The sequence below is a fragment of the Saimiri boliviensis genome, chromosome 9, assembly GCF_048565385.1.
Source record: "Saimiri boliviensis isolate mSaiBol1 chromosome 9, mSaiBol1.pri, whole genome shotgun sequence".
Taxonomy (NCBI): Eukaryota; Metazoa; Chordata; class Mammalia; order Primates; family Cebidae; genus Saimiri; species Saimiri boliviensis.
The window spans coordinates 101,646,878-101,665,270 of NC_133457.1; the positions used below are offsets into that span (position 1 = coordinate 101,646,878).

Genomic DNA, 18,393 nt, shown 5'->3' on the forward strand with positions numbered 1-18,393 from the left:
AGCATCAATAGGCAACACCAAGAATGAAAAAGGAGATAAAGTGACAATGGAGAGACTTATGTGAATGGGAGAAAATCACACTCAATTTTATAGCAGTAAGTTTAAAGCCTAGGTAAAACAGGTGATTGTCTATGAAATTACCAAAGCCCTTTATTGTGACTCAATAAAGCCTCACAACAGCCCTGTGCCTTGGACAGGCAGTACTCCCACTGTGCTTTCTAGAAGGAGATTCAGAGGTGAACACCCAGCACAGGGCCTGAAAAACTAGCCCACACTGTCTCAAAGGTCATGGCCATGGAGCACGTGCATTATCTACGACATGGAACCATACCACTCTTGCACTTCTGGCCATTCACCTTACGTCCAGCTGGTTGGACAGCCAATCTTATTTATTTTTCCACTTGAAATGCCATAAGGGGTTTCACTTTATTTTTACTTCAAAAGCAGCACCATAAAAATCCTTGATGATTAGAGCTCCAGCTGTCTTAAGTTGTTTGTCAAGGGATCGGTTACTCAAATCTCCTATGGAGGGAAACAATTTCAGGCGAGAAGCCATGGGAGCTGAGAAACGCAAATGTCTCATCTCTGAAAACTTTCAGACTCCCTCCTGTTCACCGCCTGGCCTGTCCCCTGCTCCCCCTCCCCCACCCCCACCATCTGCTCTCCAGAAAGCAGATCAAATTTTCGGGCTAAGGTACTCTGGCGCCAAGGACTCAGCCCCTCCATGCTTCCCCCTGCCCCCACCAACTCCGAAATCCAATACCACGACCCAAATGGACTGCAGCCACATAAAACCACAAAGTAAAGTTTATAAAGCTTTATTAAACATTTCAAACAGCTGTGCAACGAACACACCAAATAAAAGCTCTAGAATAGCAGTCCAAACGTTTCACAAGTATGGCCTCACAGTCCCATTCCGTAGATGGACTGCTTCCAGTTCTGTTCTCTGCCTGGCCCACCTCCCTTTCCCCTCAGGCAAGGGAGAGATGGATGGATCAGACCGAAAGGACAGACATGCTGGTCTCCAGTAGGCAGGGGCCAGGAGAAAGTCTTGTTTGCCAACACTTGTTACTGAAGCGCAGAAAAAGCAGCAAGTGACAGTCACAAAGTCTTCCTGGGTATTCTTCATAATGTATAGTCTATATGCGCAGGAACGGAGAAGCTCCTGGCAGGAGGATGATGGCCACTGCTCCCCTCTGTCTTGTCTGAACCACCTCGGAGTCCAGTGTGCTGGTCACTCTGCAATCCCCATGCTAAATAAAACTGTAGCGGCACCAACTATATATAGCTAGCTATTGCTAAACCTCAAAATCAGAACACGTTCGATAAAGCTTCTTTAAAAGGAATATACATGTGTATTTGTACACACACACACACACACACACACACAGGGCACACCAAAAAATATCCAAACATCAAGGGGATCACGGCTGTTATGAAACACACAGGTACTCGCCCATTCACTCAGCTGGGGACTGCTAGAACTACGTGAACACACCATACTTCAATGCTGAAGAGCATGCACGGGAAGACAAAATGAGGCCCCTCCTTGGGACAGCTGAGAAGGGCAGGAGGAAGGGCAAAGGAAGTGAGGCTGGGCAGGAAAGCATGAGCCCAGACACCCAGGCGAAAGAGCAACATCTATCTGTTGCTTCCTTTCTTAAAAATGAAGCAGAGAAAATACTGAAGATTTGTGGACAACAAACAGTCAAGACACGTATCTGTCTAGCCTGCTGAACAAGGAAAGAAGGATGAAAAAGCGAGGCTCTCGGGCGTCAGCAATCTCTTCAAATTCGAGATAAGTGCAAAAATGAGCCCTGTCTTGGACAGGTACTCCCCAAAAAAGGAAAGGGGTCGGAGAGAAGTAAAGGGAAACCAGGAGAGGGACTGAGGAGTCAATAACATTATGGGAAGAAAGGAGACCCTGACAAGGAGGGTTCACAGAGGTGACAATGAGACTGGCATTTATCTGCCCAGGTCATGCTGGGGCAGTTGACCAGGATGGGCCCAGACTCCTCACAGTAATGAGGCGAGGGGTGTGGCCATGCCGCCAGCCAGGACCTAGACGGGGACAGAATACACACAACCACAAGACCACCCACGACTATAGGATTTTACAATAAAAGCACCGGTCAGTGCCATTATTCACATTATAAGGATAAAACATCACAGGCCAAAAAGGCGCCGTCAGGAATGTGACACCCGCAAGGCGGCGGGATTTGAAACTCCAATGCTTTATGACCTATGTCAATGCCTCCCCTCCCGTCTTCTGCTTCCTTGGAAAGCTAACAGGGCAGGCCGTTAGGTGCCCACAACACCAGGATCATGCGCCGATTCTGGAAGCGGGGAATCGGAGCAGTGGTACAGGAAACAGTTTCCCCAGCAGCTATAGCAGATGAGGAACAGGGCTGCCAGGAAAACCAAGGCACAAATTGTGCAAGGCTTCCGTTCCAGGAGGAAGCTAAGCAGGTAGAAGCCCATGAACATGGAGTGGCTGAACCACAGGGCGGGGTTGAGGGGCTTGGGGATGAGGAGGACGGGCAGCAGCCACTGGAGGCAATACATGATCTCTGCCGGGCAGGGCCTTCACCAAGGCTGCCGGGCACCGCTGCAGGAACCGACCTAATGGGAGCCAGCGGGCGCAGGCGGCTGCCCTCCGCTTTCTTCAACCCTCACTCTCCAGGAGCTGAGCCGCTGTGCTCTCTGGCTGTCAGCCCGGGATCACCAAGGCAGCAGGGATCCTGAAGAGAAAAGTCAACACAACAGACAGACAAAGAACAGACAGACAGACAAAAAAAACAAACAAACAAACAAACAAACAAAAAAAACAGGAACAGAATGTATACTTATTTGGGAAAATGGATCATGGTTAACAACAGCAAATGTGAAATGCCCTTTCCTCCCTGCCCACCCATGGAAGTTCTACTCCTCTCCAAGTCACTAATGTGGAAAGCCTCCTGGGATGTCTCCCTGGGGCTTCTCCTACGATTGGGGAGAGGGCTCTTTGGCACGGTTTCACACAGTGGACTGGCTTTGCCTGGGCCCTGCCCAGCAGAGATCATGTATCGCCTCCTGGGGCTGCAGCCCGTCCTCAATGGCCCCAGACCTCACAATACCGCCCAGTGGTTGCCAAAGGAAGGCCAAGGGCTCCCTGCTGTGCCCCCACATGGTAAGGACAGGTTCTGCATCTAGCATCTCTCCTAGCCTTAAGGTGCTCAGGCACTGAGTGGAGAGTTAAAGCTGTTAGCAGCAGCAGCAGCACACTGCTGGCCACCAGACGACAGGCAAAGGATCTTCAGGCAGCTGCAGCGGCACCACGAACATTTTTAAGATGGCAGTCTCGGCTGAGCTTGCCTTTTTCAAATAGCCTGGCATCACTTTGCCAGAACCTGCTAACTTCTCCCAAAGTCAGTGCAGAAAAAAAGTCATTATGTTACTTTGTCCAAACTGAAGTCGCTTGGATCATTAAACCTCCATCTGCCGCTGGCACTGTATAGAACCTGACCTCTAGGAGCTTTTAATGAAAATTAATTTTCTATTCACTTAGGGGCAAATGCCAGTTGGCCCCTGTGCCAGTCGGCTTGTTGGAAAGAGGTGCTTTCGGTGGGCCACCGGTGCGCGGGGATCACGCTCCCAAACCACACTCCGGTCTTTCCGCCCGGCTGTGTGAGGGACCCGCAAGACGGGCGGTCTGAAAGGGACTTGCCTCACTTGGAAATGGGGCCGCGGTAGCCATAACCCTCCGGTAGCGGTAGCGAACCCGGTTCAGTGATCCAGCCGCCCAGCACAACGGGTACAAAGAACCCCGCCGGCCAAGGCAGACCTACCAAGCCTTGTGGGAGGGGAGCGGAAGACAGAAGTCGAAACGACCGACTGTCCGGCAGAAAACTATCCCCGAGCATATTCCAACCACTTCTCCATAGAGCTCATTCCTTCCGCCCAAACGAAGGGCGCCAATCGTTCCTGTATCCCTCCCACAGATGCCGTGTAACTACTGCTTTTGCGCTCAAAGCGCGGTGCTCTAGCTCGGCTCCCTATGGTTGCGACCTCCACCGCAGATCCGATCTCCCCGCTACCGTAAGAAGAGGGATGTAAAAAATCAGAGATGGGTTACGCGCTCAGGGACCCTCACGAAGCAGAGGATCTGCGCTTAAAACTCATTCAATATTAGGAAAAGAGCGCAGACCACGGGCCTATTATGTATGCCAAGGCTTCTGAAAGGGGCACCAATTTTTTTTGCTCTATGGGGCAGATGGCCCCTCCCTAATTTCGGTTTTCCATCCATCTCCAAGGTAGTTTGTGGAGTGGCACCGGAGACTGAGCTCAAATTTGCAGGCCAGGGATTGGAGAGAAGGGCGCCACACCAAGAGACTTGCACCCCCATCCTCGCCCGGTACTCTACCCAGAGTCGTGGTACCCCTCCATTTTAAAGCAAAATCCAAAAGCAAGCACGGCGGAATCTTCTGGAAGGGGGCTAAGATGGAACTCAGGAGGCGGGGGTCGGTATGGAAAAGAGCAGATGGATTATTTTTTTCCTTTCCTGGCGAATGAGGAGCGCCCCCCGCCACCCCTCCTCATAAACACCCACCACCAAGGCGCGCATGCGCACTTTGGTGGCGGGCGGGTACTTAAGGCGCGGCCACCGCGGCTGCGGCAGTGCGCCCAACAGCGGACTCCGAGAGACCAGCGGATCTCGGCAAAACCTCTCTCTTGACCACCGACCTACCGCGCTTGGAACCATGGCGGCAGTGGCGGCAGCCTCGGCTGAACTGCTCATCATCGGCTGGTACATTTTCCGCGTGCTGCTGCAGGTAAGTGTGCTGGGGTTTCGGGTGGGAGAGGGCTCCCAACTCACGTCCCCAGAACCCGCAACCCGCGTCGCGCTTGCCGCCTCCCAGACCTGTCCTATTCCGATTGCCGCGATCCCTGCCTGTTCAAGTGCCGCCAGCGGCACCACACGCCCCCCGCCCATTCCCCACGCTGTCCTCCTCGCACTGACCCTCCCTAGTGCGCCCGCGCCTGCCCGGGAACAAAGACTCGGGGCGCGGCGGGCGACCGCTGCGGATGATCACCCAGGCTTTTTAGCGACCTACGCGGTAAGAAAAACCCGCTACAACCGGACTCGACCCCAGGAGGGAGGCGGGGCACTACTGTGTTGCAAGACTTTACAGCTCGCAGATTGAAAATTTTCCACCTTAAAAAATTGCGCATTGCGGGGAAATTTTATTTTTAAAAAACATACAGCGCTTGTGGGGGTGGAACAAAAAATAAGTTAGAAAAAGGCACTTTTCAGAAAAAAATAAAAATTACCTCGCAAAAAAAAAAAAAAAAAAAACCCACAACGGTTACAGAAAAAGTAATTCATAGGAAAAGAGAAAAACGCGCATTGCAGGAAAAATCGGAGAAAAGCACTTGGCAGAAAAAAATGCATTAGATTAAAAACGCACTGCAGGAAAAAATTAGAAAAGGGAGCTAACGGAAAAAAGCGAATCGAGCAAAAATGCTTTCAAGAAAAAAATTAGAAGAAAAAGCCCCTCGAGAGAAAAACAGAAGGGGAAAAAAGCGCGTCCAAAAATGGACAATTGCTTTATGAAAAAAAAAAAAAATCAAAAAGAGGCGAAAGCGCTTTGTGTAAAAAGAAATAAATCAGAAGAATGTGCTTTGCCCGTAAAATCATTTACCTAAAAGCTCCCTTAGCAGGAAGAATTCCCTGCTAAAGGAATCCTTTGCCAAAGGCATCGCGTATTTCCTTCAAGGTGTTCCTGGAATGCTGCATTTACTGGGTAGGATTCGCTTTTCGAAATCCTCCAGGGACACAGCCCATTGCAAGAAGTGAGGTATACCTAAGTTGTGGGTCCAATCAGCTTGCCGCCATGCAGCTCTCAGCACAGTTGGAAAAGCTCCAGCTGCCCTGACTCGTGGACAAGCTGCGCCCGCGCCCGCCTCTCCAGCCTACGCTGGATGGGTGGGCGGGGCAGCGGGTGGGGCGGGGGTGGGCACGGCAGCACGCTGACATGCTGCGGGTGCTCTCCACTAAGGGTGGGTCCTGGGTTTCTTGCCACAGGTGTTCAGGTACTCCCTGCAGAAGCTGGCGTACACCGTGTCGCGGACCGGGCGGCAGGTGTTGGGGGAGCGCAGGCAGCGGGCCCCCAACTGAGGCCCCAGCTCCCAGCCCTGGGCGGCCGTATCATCAGGTGCTCCTGTGCATCTCCGCCAGCATGGGAGCCAGTGCCGCGCAGGAATGGGGGGTCCCCTGTGCTCCCTCGACAGAGGAGCACTTGGCAAGGTCAGTGAGGGGCCAATAGGCCCCCAGAGAAGCAGTACTGACAATGACGAAGATACCAGATCCCTTCCCAACCCCTTTGCCCGGTGACACCAAGGGGCAGGGTCGGGGGGATGGGGGGAGCACACCCCTGAGATCTGGGCATAGGCACCGAATTCTGATCTGGACAAAGTCGGGACGGCACCATCCCAGCCCCGAAGCCAGGGCCATGCCAGCAGGCCCCACCACGGAGATCCAAACACCACACCAGCCAGCAGAATGGACATTCTGACATCGCCAGCCGAAGCCCTGAATCTTGGTGCAGCACCAACCACGTGCCTGTGTGGCGGGACTGGAGGGCACAGTTGAGGAAGGAGGGGGTTAAGAAATACAGTGGGGCCCTCTCACTGTCCCTTGCCTAGGGCACTTGTATTCCAGCCTTGCTGCATTTGCTCCCTCAATTCCCCTTTCCCTCTCACTGTCTCCCAAGCCCACCCTACTCCAAAGTAATGTGTCATTTGATTTGGAACTATTCAAGAAGCAAAAGTAAATGAATCCCATCTTTACTAAAACACCTTCTCTGAACCCCGCTGCCCCTCACTGATCTTGCTTTTCCCTGGTCTCACGCAGTTGTGGTAAATATTGTGGTAATCGCTAATTGTACTGATTGTTTAAGTGTGCATTAGTTGTGTCTCCCCAGCTAGATTGTAAGCTCCTGGAGGACAGGGACCACCTCTACAAAAAATAAAAAAAAAGTACCTCCCCTGTCTCGCACAGTGTCCCAGGACCCTGCGGGGCGGTGGAGGCGCACCAAAACTTTGTCTCTTGTGATTTCTTTAGCGGCATCAACACACACTTCTAAGACTCAGCTGATGTGCCCACTGTGGAAGAGGCACACTACTTGGGGGAGGGAGGAAAAGGAGGGCCATTTAAATTGCAACAAGCTGGGCCCCTCACACACCCAACCCCATCTCAATTCTGTCCTGTCGTAAAGGACCATCTCTCCCCCCCCAAAGAGAAAGGCTGACATCTTCACTTGTGATCCTGGAATAAGGGACACTTCCCCTCCCCGAAGGGATAGATGCTCTACTTGTGGTTCTAAGATAAGGGGCCAAAAGCAGGTAATCACTTAGAGAAAAATGAGAGGAAGGGGAAAAGGTGGGAGTAGCCTTCCACAGAGGTGCTGGGGACCAAGGGGGTGATTTCAGAACACAGTCTTACTCCAGGTCTCCATCCAGGAGCCCCATGGAAAGGAGTACTGGGCAGGGTGGACACAAACTTAGACAATGAGTATGGGATAAGAAGTGTGCTGTGGTGCCTTCTCCACCCAGCTTAATGCCGCAGGCCCCATACCCACCAGGACCACCACAAAGAAAATCTGCCTGGCCTTGCTACTCTGCAGGGGCTCCTGGCCCCACCTGACACCAGAAACTTCTCTCCCCAGTACTGGGTTCCTGCCTTTCCCAGCACCAGCCTCCTTATTCTTAGGGATGCTTACCAGGTCCCTGGCCCCTGGGCTCTCCTTTGCAATCACATCAGGGTGCATGGTGGGTTGGCTGCTCGGCCTCGGACTTGCCTTCCCTCCCTCACTCCCCAGTGAGTCAGGGCTCTTTCTACACGGGGTCAGCTGACTGTCTCACCAAATGGCCCTGCCGCCTGTTCAGCCTTGTCTCTGGCTTTATGTGTCCCTGTCACTACACATCTGTTCCTGGGTCAACACCAAGGGAGGGAGTTGAGGCCATAAATGTCTCTTCCTGCCACTTCTTCAAATCTCTTAGTCACAGCTGTCACAAATACTTCTGGAGCACAAAGTACCTTGCCCCCATGAGCCTGATCAGGTTTCCCACTCCTAAGTGAGCCGTTAAGTTTCTTAGCCCAATCACCAGCACCTCTATCTAAACGCATCTAAAACTTTATTCGGTAAAGGAGAATTATAGGGGTGGGGAGGTACAGATCTTGGTTCTGGTCTTGGCTTTGCCATCAATCAGCCTAGGGAAACTGGACATGTCACCTTACACCCCTCATCTTCAGTTTCCCCCTCTAACAGAGCCTCTGAGATGCCAGTGAACCCTAACATACTAGAAACTCTGACATCACAGTGGCAATCAGGACTCATCAGGACTCAGAGAGGATGTACAATCTGAGACTTCATCTTCTATAGCTGGGTGACTATAGCTGCTACCATAGCCTGAAGGTATGGCAGGTCTCCTCTTGCCCCAGAGTGACTCATCAGCAGGCAATGCTCACACCTCCGCCCTTCTGAATCCTGTATCTTGGCAGGCCTCAAAACTGGGAGTTTCTGTGGTTTTCCACACTAAACCCACAGAATCATGAACATACTTCAACATGTGTTTTCAATGAAGGCTGACCCTTTTGAGGGGTGTGCCCACAGCCCCACTGCCCTTGATGCTCTAACCTCCGCCCAAGTGACAAGGTAGCAGAGTTCAGGGAGGTGGGCCAAAGCAGCATGATAAGGCTGCTCTGGACACAGCACCTCCTGTGCTCCCATTTAGAAGACAAGAGGCTGCTGGTAGCCGCAGAGCTTTCCATATAATCCTGGCAAAGCCCTTTTCCTACATCTATCCATCCATCAGCAGGGCTGTGAGTGCAGCAAGGTGAGATGACAGATTCCCAGACAAGGGCTGCCCTGGTGGCCTGCACCTGCACATGTGGGCTTCAATGTGCAATGTCCACTCCCCATTTTCGTCCTCCACCCACAAAACCTCATGTTCTGGCAGCAAAGTTAACCCACCAGAGAAAACAATGCATTCACTTTCCACCCAGTGCAATGCCACACAATGCCTAGATGGTCCAAACACACCTTGTTTAGAAAACTTTTTTCCACAAACTATACCATTAAACATTTTATTATGATAGACAACAATGGGAAGAATTGAAAATGACTAGTGTTATACTGCAGAGACCTTAGTCACAGTGCTGAATGTCCCCTTTTCCTAAATTGTCGTTGCTACCAGATTTTGCCCCCACAAGACCAAGGACAGAGCAGATGAGTTGGGAGGGTATTGGGAATGGCTCTGTCGGACTCCAGCAACAGGTGAGAGATCCCGGGACTAATGCTCCATGATGCTGGTTTCTTAGCCGAATCAGCTGAGGTTAAGTCCAGAGGGGGCGGATTTAGGTACCATGACATTCAGGGGTGCAGGGTGCTATGTGACACTGTTACCTTTATCTGTGGAATATTTGAAGTGTGACTGAAGAAAGAGACGTCTGCTGTCAGGGCAGGGAAGGGCAGGGGCAAGTTCCTTGAGCTTCGGCAACAGATTATTGTTGGATGGGGGAGCAGGTTTGCTGTGAGCCATTTACTAGATATCTATTTTGAAATGTGTATCTCCTCAGGAGCCAACACCCCAAAGAGAGATTCTGAATTTGCAGTTAACTTCCCCCTCTCCCGAGATTTAAATGTGTGCACTCATGCACATACACAAAACACTAGTCAAACAACAATCTCTTTTCCCCCAGTGACCTGACTTTCTCTATATGCTCCAGAGACAGGCTGTCACCATCTTCCCTGGGAATGATCCCATTTATCCTCCCCGCCCCCACTTGCCCTCCCACAGGGCCCAGCCCCAGCAGGATCCAGATTCCTGAGCATTTCCAGAGCAGGAAGTCAGAGAGGCAGGCAACGCATGGTCCTTGGTATATCATACAGGGACAGGCTTGAAATGGAATGCATGTGTTTCAAAGATAGGAGAACAACAACAAAAAAAGACAGCTTAACCCAGATTCCTCTTTGAAACAACATATTACAGATTAAAGGTTAAACTGTTTTTGGCAGCAACTCTAACAAGACCAATTTCAGATATGGAATTGACCTGGTCACTGGAAACCGACCAGGCTTCCAGTGATCAAATCTTTTAACAGATTTGCTTGACATTAATTAGTCTTTGATTTAAAACAAACAAGCAAACAAGAGCTAACACTTCACATCAGCACTTAAGCTGGAACTTTTTTTTTGGTTCCAGCTTTGGTGTTGCCGTCCAGAAGGCCGACGGGATGACTGGACCATGTCAGGCAGGGCAGAGAAGCCGTTCCCAACACACCAGTTCCCTGAAAGGGATAAAGACGATCCAAACCTATAAACAGAAAGGTTGTTTCTTTCCGAGGACAGACCCCAGTCTCACATCATTAGCGCTGAAATGGAACACGGAGGCCTGGAAAGAAACTAAAGGAGATTTGGAAAGGGGAAGGAAAAAGCAACTGTCCCCCATCCCCCATGCTTCCTTTCCAGGCCATTAGTGTGCCAGGCATTCCGCTCCTTCAGCTGCCCTTGAGGGCCACTCCCCACGTCTATAGAAGGAAAGGGAACGGGTGCCCATCCTTGATGCAAAGTTGGAGGGAGTAAGAAGCTCCCGCGATTCTTTGCAGAGCGTCAGCCTATCACCCCAGACACTGAAGAGAGGCCCCAAGCGGGAGACTCTCCCCTCATCCCCACGACCCCCCACCACCAAAAAAAAAAAAAAAAAAAAAAAAGCAACTGCACTGATAGGGACTGAGTGACAGGCCTCTCACACGCTGGGCACCCTGCCGTGGAACTCGGGGCCGCAGAGATGGTCGTCGCGCTCCCCAGCCCTGCGTCCCCGGCTCTGCCTGCCTCATCCTGCAAAGGCGCTGACCTTGGAGGCCGGAGCGAGTGCCCAGGAGTCCCGTGACCCACCCCCGGGCTGGACAGGGACCCCCAAGGCCCAGGCTAGGTCCCAGCACAGCAATCTCCTGAAGCCGGACAGGGGGACCCTCCCTTCCCCGGTATGCGGAAGGAAAACCCCAGTGACGGGGACCCGGCGACGCCTAAGGTGACCCAGAAGGGACAATATGGCGGCGCGGCCGCATGGATAGCCTCTCTTCCCGCCCCAAGCAGGTTGACGCCACGGTACCTGCAAGCCCTGCCATGGCGTCGCCGCCACTGCCGCCGTCTGCCGCAGCCTGCCTCCACCTCAGCTCGCCACCGACGCCGCAGGAAGCTGGGGAGACGCCCCCTTCGTCTTCTAGTTAACAGGCCGAGGACCCATCCTGGGATCGGGCTGCCTACCGCAGACGCCTGATCACACGGCCCGAAGAAAGGCCTTACCCTCGACCCATCGCCCCTCAGTATCCCCCACAGACCACCTTTGAGGGCTTTGTACGGACTTTTACAAAACTGTGGGGGTGCCGAGATCCTCAAACCCGAATAATTTTTGTCAGGCGTAACATAGACAGCCTCAAAGCGCGGCCCGGTCCCCTCATGCATATGCAGCAGATTGTGATCTTTACTCCGTGAGCTCGGGGCGGGCAGGGCTGCGTTCCTGCGGGCGAGCCAGCTTCGCCTTGGCCGGCGTGGACGGTCCGTGGACTCGGGGAAGACCTTTTCGTGGCTCAAAGTCCAGTCCCTCCGTGGCGTTTCATCATGCGGCCAGGGTTGAGCGGAAAGGTCCGGGCTCAGAACTTGGGACGGCCTTGGGTCAGGTCCCGGCTCCTCCCCTTGCCCTGTACTTGGCGCGGGCGACCAACTTGCCCGCCCCGACTCGACCTCCTCCTGTCTGATGAAATGCCCACCTCACGGCTGTTATGGGGCTTGAATGAGACCGTGTAGTCATTTATTAGCTAATCAAGCATATTCCTTGGGCGCTTACTGTACGCAAGCGCAGTGCTGAGGGCGGGTAGAGTGGGTGACCTCGGTCTGTTCCTGACCTCAAGGCGTTACCAGTCTAGTGGCAGGTAGGCGGGGAGACAGTCATATAATTACCGTATATTAGTGACTTTGATCAACACATAATTACGCATTATGGGAAGTACTGTGAGAGGAAGTAGAGAGTGTTCGGAGAAATTAATGGAGTCTTAATGTAGGCAGAGGGTGGAACCTCCTTGGGAAGATGGCATTTAGGTTGAGAAACCAAGGGCGATTAGGAGTGGTACAGGGCAAGAGCGAGCGGGGAAATGTTCTAGGCAGGAAGAACATCTTGTAGATGCGGACCTGAGAAGGGGCAGAGTGAGGGTGAGAGGTGAGCATGGAAGACAAGTCGGCTACATACTGAATTTGTCTTGAGAGTCAGGGGAAGCCATTTTCATCAGGGAAAGGATATCAAGTTTGGATTTCTGAAAGGCCAGTTAGGCCGCTTGGCTTGGAGGGCACTCAGGAGTGGGTGAAGGGAGATGAGTTAGGAGGTGGTTACAGCTTTCCAGACATAAGCTCATGCTGACTCAGGGTAGCGGTTTGGGGAGGTGAAAGGAAGGATGGAAGATTGGATTTGGGTGGGTGTGGAGGCATTGGCAATAACACCTCGCTAGGTTTTAGCCTTGAGTAAATGAAAGGGTAAAAGAGCCCTTGGTCAAGACAGTAAAGCCTGAAAAAGGAAGACTGAGGGCAAAGATCAAGTTTGGCTTTGAGAAGTTAAGGTTGAAATGCCTAGGCAACATGCAGGGCCGAGAGGGTGAGTAGGCAGGTGTCTATGACACAGGAGCTCAGAACAGAAGCTGGGGCTGGAGATAACGTATTTGGGGGCCATCAACACAGAGGTCATGGTGCTGGGTGAGAACTCGAAGGAAGGTAGAGAAGAAAGTGGGCAGAAGAGGAGGGTCAAGGAAAGGAAACTGAGAAGCAGTGGCCAGTAGGGTAGAAAAAGGACCAAGTGAGCGTGGGTCCTAGAGAGGAGGTTTCAAGGAGGGAGTGCTCAGTGGGGCTGATGCTGTGGAGGACAGAAATGGAGCCATTGGGGTTTGGGAATAAAGGTTGGTGGACTCTTGTCTTTTATGTTGCAAGTTAAAAAAACAACTACATCAATTGGCTTAAAAAAAATAAGTAGCCCGCCACTCAGCGGTTAGGTAGTGTCATCAAGGACCCAGGTTCATTTTATCTTCTGCTGTCCTTGGGTTGGTTTCATGCTCATGGCCACAAGATGGCTAGCCAGTTCCTGGGGTCACATCCAATACAAAGAGGTGTCCATTTCTCTAGCTGAGACTCAAACAGGCCTGAATATGGCCTCCCACACCCTGCTGCTTACAGACTAAAGGATCAGTGCATCCGTGGCATCCACACCCAGGATCCAACACTGAATGACAAGAGGAGTCTTGGAGTGGAAGCCCGTGCTTAGAAAAAGAGAGAGCTGGCTTTGCAGATGCTGCCGGGATCCCCATACTATCCTCAGCTGTGGTCAGCCCCACTGCGTTCGACATTGCTGTCAACAGTGAGCCCTCGGGCCCTGTCTCCTTCGACCTGTTTGCAGACAAGTTTCCAGACAGCAGAAAACTTTCATGCTCTGAGCACTGGAGAGAAAACTTCTGGTTATAAGGGTTCCTGCTTTCACAGTATTATTCCAGGGCTTATGTGTCAGGGTGGAGACTTCACATGCCATAATGGCACTGGTGGCAAGTCCATCTGCCGGGAGAAATCTGATGATGAGAACTTCATGGTAAAGCATACAGGTCCTGGCATCTTGTCCATGGCAAATGCTGGACCCAACACAAATGGTTCCCAGTTTTTCATCTGTACTGCCAAGACTGAGTGGTTGGGTGACAAGCATGTGGTCTTTGGCTAAATGAAAGAAGGCATGAATATTGCGGAGGCCATGGAGTGCTTTGGGTCCAGGAATGACAGGACCAGCAAGAAGGTCACCACTGCTGACTGTGGACAACTCCAATAAGTGCAACTTGTGTTTCAACTTAACCACCAGACCATTCCTTCTGTAGCTCTGGAGAGTGCCCTCCGCCCTATCTGCTGGTAGTATCCTAGAATCTCATGTTCTCCCTGTACTCTGCAACGCCCTTTGGGTTCCATGTTTTCCTTGTTCCCTTCCATGCCTAGCTGGATTGCAGAGTTAAGTTTACGATTATGAAATAAAAACTAAATAACAAAGAAAAAGCCAAATGTTGAGAGGCTACGAAGCAACAAATGCTTGCAGACTGCTGGCGGCAGAGGAAATTGGTCCAGCCATTTTGGAAAACTGGCAGTATCTATAAAATCTAAACACATACCTATGCTGTGACCTGGAATTTCCACTTTTAGGTATATACCCAAGAGAAATGAGTGCCTGTGTTTACTTGGAGACTTGTGCAAGAATGTTCATAGCTCAAATTGGAAATAGTTCAATGTCCATCACCGGCAAATGGATAAACAAATTGTGGCATGTTTGTGCAATGGAATACTGCGTTTTACATATAAAAGAACAAACTGATACATGTAACACCACCAGTTAATCTCACATATAGTATGTGGACTAAAAGAAGCCAGATACAAAACAGTAGATCCCATATGAATCTATTTATATGAAGCTGAACTAACACATAAGTTAGAAATCAAAATGGTAGTTACTTGGGTCAGGTCAGGAGTAGGGGTGGGAAAGGAGCAAGAGGAGCTTTTCTCGGGTGCCAGAAGGATTGTATCTTCTGGCTGGTGATTACATAAGTGAAAATTCATCGAGTAAAAATTATGAGACTAGGAGACTTTGGGAGGTGGAGGCTAGAGTGAGCCGAGATCATGCCACTGCTCTTTAGCCTGGGCAATAGAGTGAGACTCTGTCTCGGGGCGCTGGGGTGAAAAAAGACGGGGCTTTATGTACTTTATGTATGTTATACCTCAAGAAAAATAGAAGAAAGGGGCCAGGCATGGTGGCTCATGCTTGTAATCCCAGCACTTTGGGAGGCCAAGGCAGGCGGATCACCTGAGGTCAGGAGTTTGAGACCAGCCTGACCAACATGGTAAAACTCCATCTCTACTAAAAATACAAAAATTAGCCAGGCGTGGGGGTAGGCGCCTATAATCCCAGCTACTTGGGAGGCTGAGCAGGAGAATCACTTGAACCTGGGAGGCAGAGGTTGCAGTGAGCTGAAATCACGCCACTGCACTCCAGCCTGGGCAACAGAGCAAGATTCCATCTCAAAAACAAAAACAAGAAAAATAGATGAAAGGGTCTTGCCCATGGAATGTGACATGCTGCTAAACAAGGATCAGATCTGTTTTTCGGGGACACCACCCTCCAGTAACCTTCAGGCTGAGTGTTAGCATGTACAGGGCCTCGTGGCCAACCCTTTCTTCCCGGGGGGGGGGCAGAAAACTGGGGAAGCTGAGGCAGGGCTTCTCTTGCACATGGAACTCCCTCACGTTCAGCTGGGTCCTTTCCTCTGTAAGCTGAAGACTGCTCCGCCTTCCCAGCTCAGTTCCAGGCTGTGGAAACATCACCAACACCGGCTGTGACTTGCGGGGCCTGGAAGGTCATTCTGCCCTAAAATTTTGCTGAGCCAAACTCAGCTTCCTACCAAGGCCTCCCCAGCTTGCTCCCACCCACCAGATACCTGCAGTCACCCATGACTCCTGCTCCCTCTTGCTCTATACTCCTCAACTCTTGCCCATTCCTCCTGAATTTCCTTCAGGCCTTTTCTGTCCCCACTGCCGAAGTTTGGTCCAGGCCACCATTCTCTGTCCCCTGAACGCTGCAGCAGCCTCCTCACTGGTCTCCTTGCCGCCTGTCTCACCCAGAACCTTCATCTTCCACCCAGAATAATTTTTTTTTTTTTTTTTTTTTGAGACGGAATCTTACTCTGTTGCCCAGGCTGGAGTGCAGTGGTGTGATCTTGGCTCACTGTGATCTCTGCCTCCTGGGTTCAAGTGATCCTCCTGCCTCAACCTCCCAAGTAGCTGGGAGTACAAGTGTATACCACCACACCCAGTTAATTTTTGTATTTTTAGTAGAGATGGGGTTTTATCATATTGGCCAGGCTGGTCTCAAACTTGTGACCTCAGGTGATCTGGCCACCTGGCCTTCCAAGGTGTTGGGATTACAGGCATGCCACCGTGCCCAGCCCAGGATGATCTTTCTAAAATGACCTTGTCACTCTTCTTGAGGGGGTGTCCCCTCTCCCCTGTCTTTATCTGTCAAGATATGCCCCAGTCTTCAAAGGCCCAACTCAAATGCCACCCCTTCCATGAAGCCTTTGTATTCATTCATGAAATATTTTGTGGTTACCTAAAATGTGCCTAGCACTGTGCTAGGCATGGAAGATAGAAAAGAGAATAAGAGCTGGGCATGGTGGCTCATGCCTGTAATCCCAACACTTTGGGAGGCCAAGGTGGGTAAATCACTTGAACTCAGGAGTTTGAGACCAGCCTGGGCAACATAGTGAAATCTTGTCTCTACAAAAAATAAAAGGATTATCTGGGCATGCTGGTGCGTGCCTGTGGTCCCAGCTACTTGGAGGCTGAGGTGAGAGGATTGCTTGAGTCCGGGAAGATGAGGCTGCAAGTGAGCCGTGATTGTGCCACTGTACTCTAGCCTGGGTGACAGAGTGAGACCCTGTCTAAAAAAAAAAAAAGAAAAAATAATACAGATGTTGTCTACAGACACTGCAGACAGTCTGGAGAGATGGGCAATATGCAATGCCAGTGCGTGTGCATTTCCTGTCTGTTAACCCCTGTGAAACCTTGAGCTCTTGGAGGGCAGGGCTCATTTTGGGTCTGGCAGGAAGGAAGAGGCATTAACTGTTGAATGAATTCATTAACTGTTGAATGAATAAGGCATTAACTGTTGATTGAAAGGCCAGACCGAGCTCCTGCCTTTGTCATTTATCCTCCAAGCCTCTGAGTCAGCTGGTAATGTGGTCCATGGAATTCAGTTGGGACTGGATGACCAATCTGGGGCTAAATGATAAAGAATCAGGAAATGGTTCTGTTATGAATAGAACAATGTTTTGTGAAATCACAATACTTGCTTTCCTATACATCACTCTGTTTAACAGTTATTTTTTTTAAAAAATCAACATTATTTCCTTACCAAGACTTATATATTCAGGAAATTCAACTGTGTGACATCAAGAGATTTAAAAAGGGATAAAAAACATTATTACCAAGGTGACCAGAGAATGGAATAAGTTCCAGGATGGTGCAGGCTGCAGCCAGAATGCCAGGGTCCATTTCCATTTTACATTTACTGGCTGTATGTCCTTGAGCAAGTTAATAAATCTCTCTGTGCCTCAATTTCTCCATCTGCGAAATGGGGACACATTTGGTTCTACCTCATGTAATCATTTGTGGGGATTCAATGAATTTGTATTATAAAATACTTAGAATAGCACTTGTTGGCCGGGCACAGGGGCTCATGCCTGTAATTCCAGCCCTTTGGGAGGCCAAGGCAGGCGGATCATCTAAGATCAGGAGTTCGAGATGAGCCTGGCCAACGTGGTGAAACCCCGCCTCTACAACTTTAAAGTGTGAAAACTAGCCAGGTGTGGGGGTGCATGCCTATAATCCCAGCTATTAGGGAGGCTGAGGCAGGAGAATCACATGAACCCAGGAGACAGAGGTTGTAGTGACCAGAGATCATGCTGCTGTACTCCAGCCTGGGCAACAAGAGCAAAACTCCTCTTAAAGAAAAAAAAAAAAATAGCACTGGTTACATAGTTAGCACGCTTAGTCACCTATTATTACAAATATGTAAAATTATCCTGGGGACAGGAGGCACTGTGGGTGCCCTGGCAGGGAGGGCCTCTCCTCACCATGGCTTTTAAGGTGGCAGGACAACTGGGTTTAAATCCCTGACCTACTTTCCTGACATGGGGAAATCTTCCCAACTCTAAGGCCCTTTTGTTCCAGACTGTTCAGGGCTTCCTTACCTAGGAAGCAAGTGCTGCTATTTTAGTCGGGTCTGTCGTGACACCTAATGGTAAAATGGGGAACTGCTGATCTTACTAAACTTTCATCAACCTGTCAGTGGTATAAGCAGTAACTATATATTATGCTCTTACCGTGTGCCAGACACTGAAAACTGTGTGAACTGTTTTAGTTCACAGCTTAGGCTGATTGATTTAACCAGTCAGCAAGTCCTGACAGCCCTGCCTCCAAAATAAGTCACAACCTAGCCCATCACCCTATATCACCACTGCCTCCGTGCTTGACAAAGCCACCGCCAACCAGACACCTGCCTCCACCTCCCCACCCTCTCTTCTCACTTCCTCTCTTGCTCTCCAATCCATCTAAATCCTCCTAAAAAAAGGTGGGGGGAAGGCCAGTGGCAGGTTTTAAAGAGGAAAGTGATCTGATCTGATCTGCATTTTTAAAAGATCACTGTAGCTGATGTAAATGGATTGGAGAGCAAGAGAGGAAGTTGGGAGGTGGGGAGGTGGAGGCAGGTGTCCGGGTGGCAGTGGCT

The 18,393-nt window shown here is 50.6% G+C and overlaps 2 protein-coding genes and 1 pseudogene across 4 annotated transcripts; 2 read left to right on the plus strand and 1 right to left on the minus strand.

The window, feature by feature from the left end:
* Positions 1-802: 802 nt before the first annotated feature.
* On the minus strand, positions 803-11,471 carry BLCAP (BLCAP apoptosis inducing factor). Its single transcript, XM_003936363.4, has 2 exons — positions 11,155-11,471; positions 803-2,741 (listed from the first exon to the last, which is right to left on the minus strand). The coding sequence occupies exon 2, from the start codon at positions 2,563-2,565 to the stop codon at positions 2,302-2,304; it is 264 nt and encodes an 87-aa protein (XP_003936412.1). The 5' UTR covers positions 2,566-2,741; positions 11,155-11,471; the 3' UTR covers positions 803-2,301.
* On the plus strand, positions 4,616-7,078 carry NNAT (neuronatin). Of its 3 annotated transcripts, none has more exons than XM_003936362.4 (3): positions 4,616-4,811; positions 5,757-5,837; positions 6,065-7,078. In XM_003936362.4, the coding sequence occupies exons 1-3, from the start codon at positions 4,740-4,742 to the stop codon at positions 6,155-6,157; spliced, it is 246 nt and encodes an 81-aa protein (XP_003936411.3). In that variant the 5' UTR covers positions 4,616-4,739; the 3' UTR covers positions 6,158-7,078. The 3 variants fall into 3 exon arrangements, with proteins under 3 accessions (XP_003936411.3, XP_010345155.2, XP_003936410.3); XM_010346853.3 differs by having other exon boundaries at positions 4,624-4,811; positions 5,757-5,832; positions 6,065-6,389; XM_003936361.4 differs by lacking the exon at positions 5,757-5,837 and having other exon boundaries at positions 4,627-4,811.
* LOC141585559 (peptidyl-prolyl cis-trans isomerase A pseudogene) lies at positions 11,029-14,146 on the plus strand (annotated as a pseudogene).
* Positions 14,147-18,393: the final 4,247 nt, after the last annotated feature.

Coding starts and splice junctions, on each gene's coding strand:
- BLCAP (XM_003936363.4), bottom strand. CDS start 2,565: ATGTATTGCCTCCAGTGGCTGCTGCCCGTCCTCCTCATCCCCAAGCCC.
- NNAT (XM_010346853.3), top strand. CDS start 4,740: ATGGCGGCAGTGGCGGCAGCCTCGGCTGAACTGCTCATCATCGGCTGG. Junction 4,812..5,756: donor TTTTCCGCGTGCTGCTGCAG/GTAAGTGTGCTG, acceptor ATTTCCTTCAAG/GTGTTCCTGGAATGCTGCAT. Junction 5,833..6,064: donor GACACAGCCCATTGCAAGAA/GTGAGGTATACC, acceptor TTCTTGCCACAG/GTGTTCAGGTACTCCCTGCA.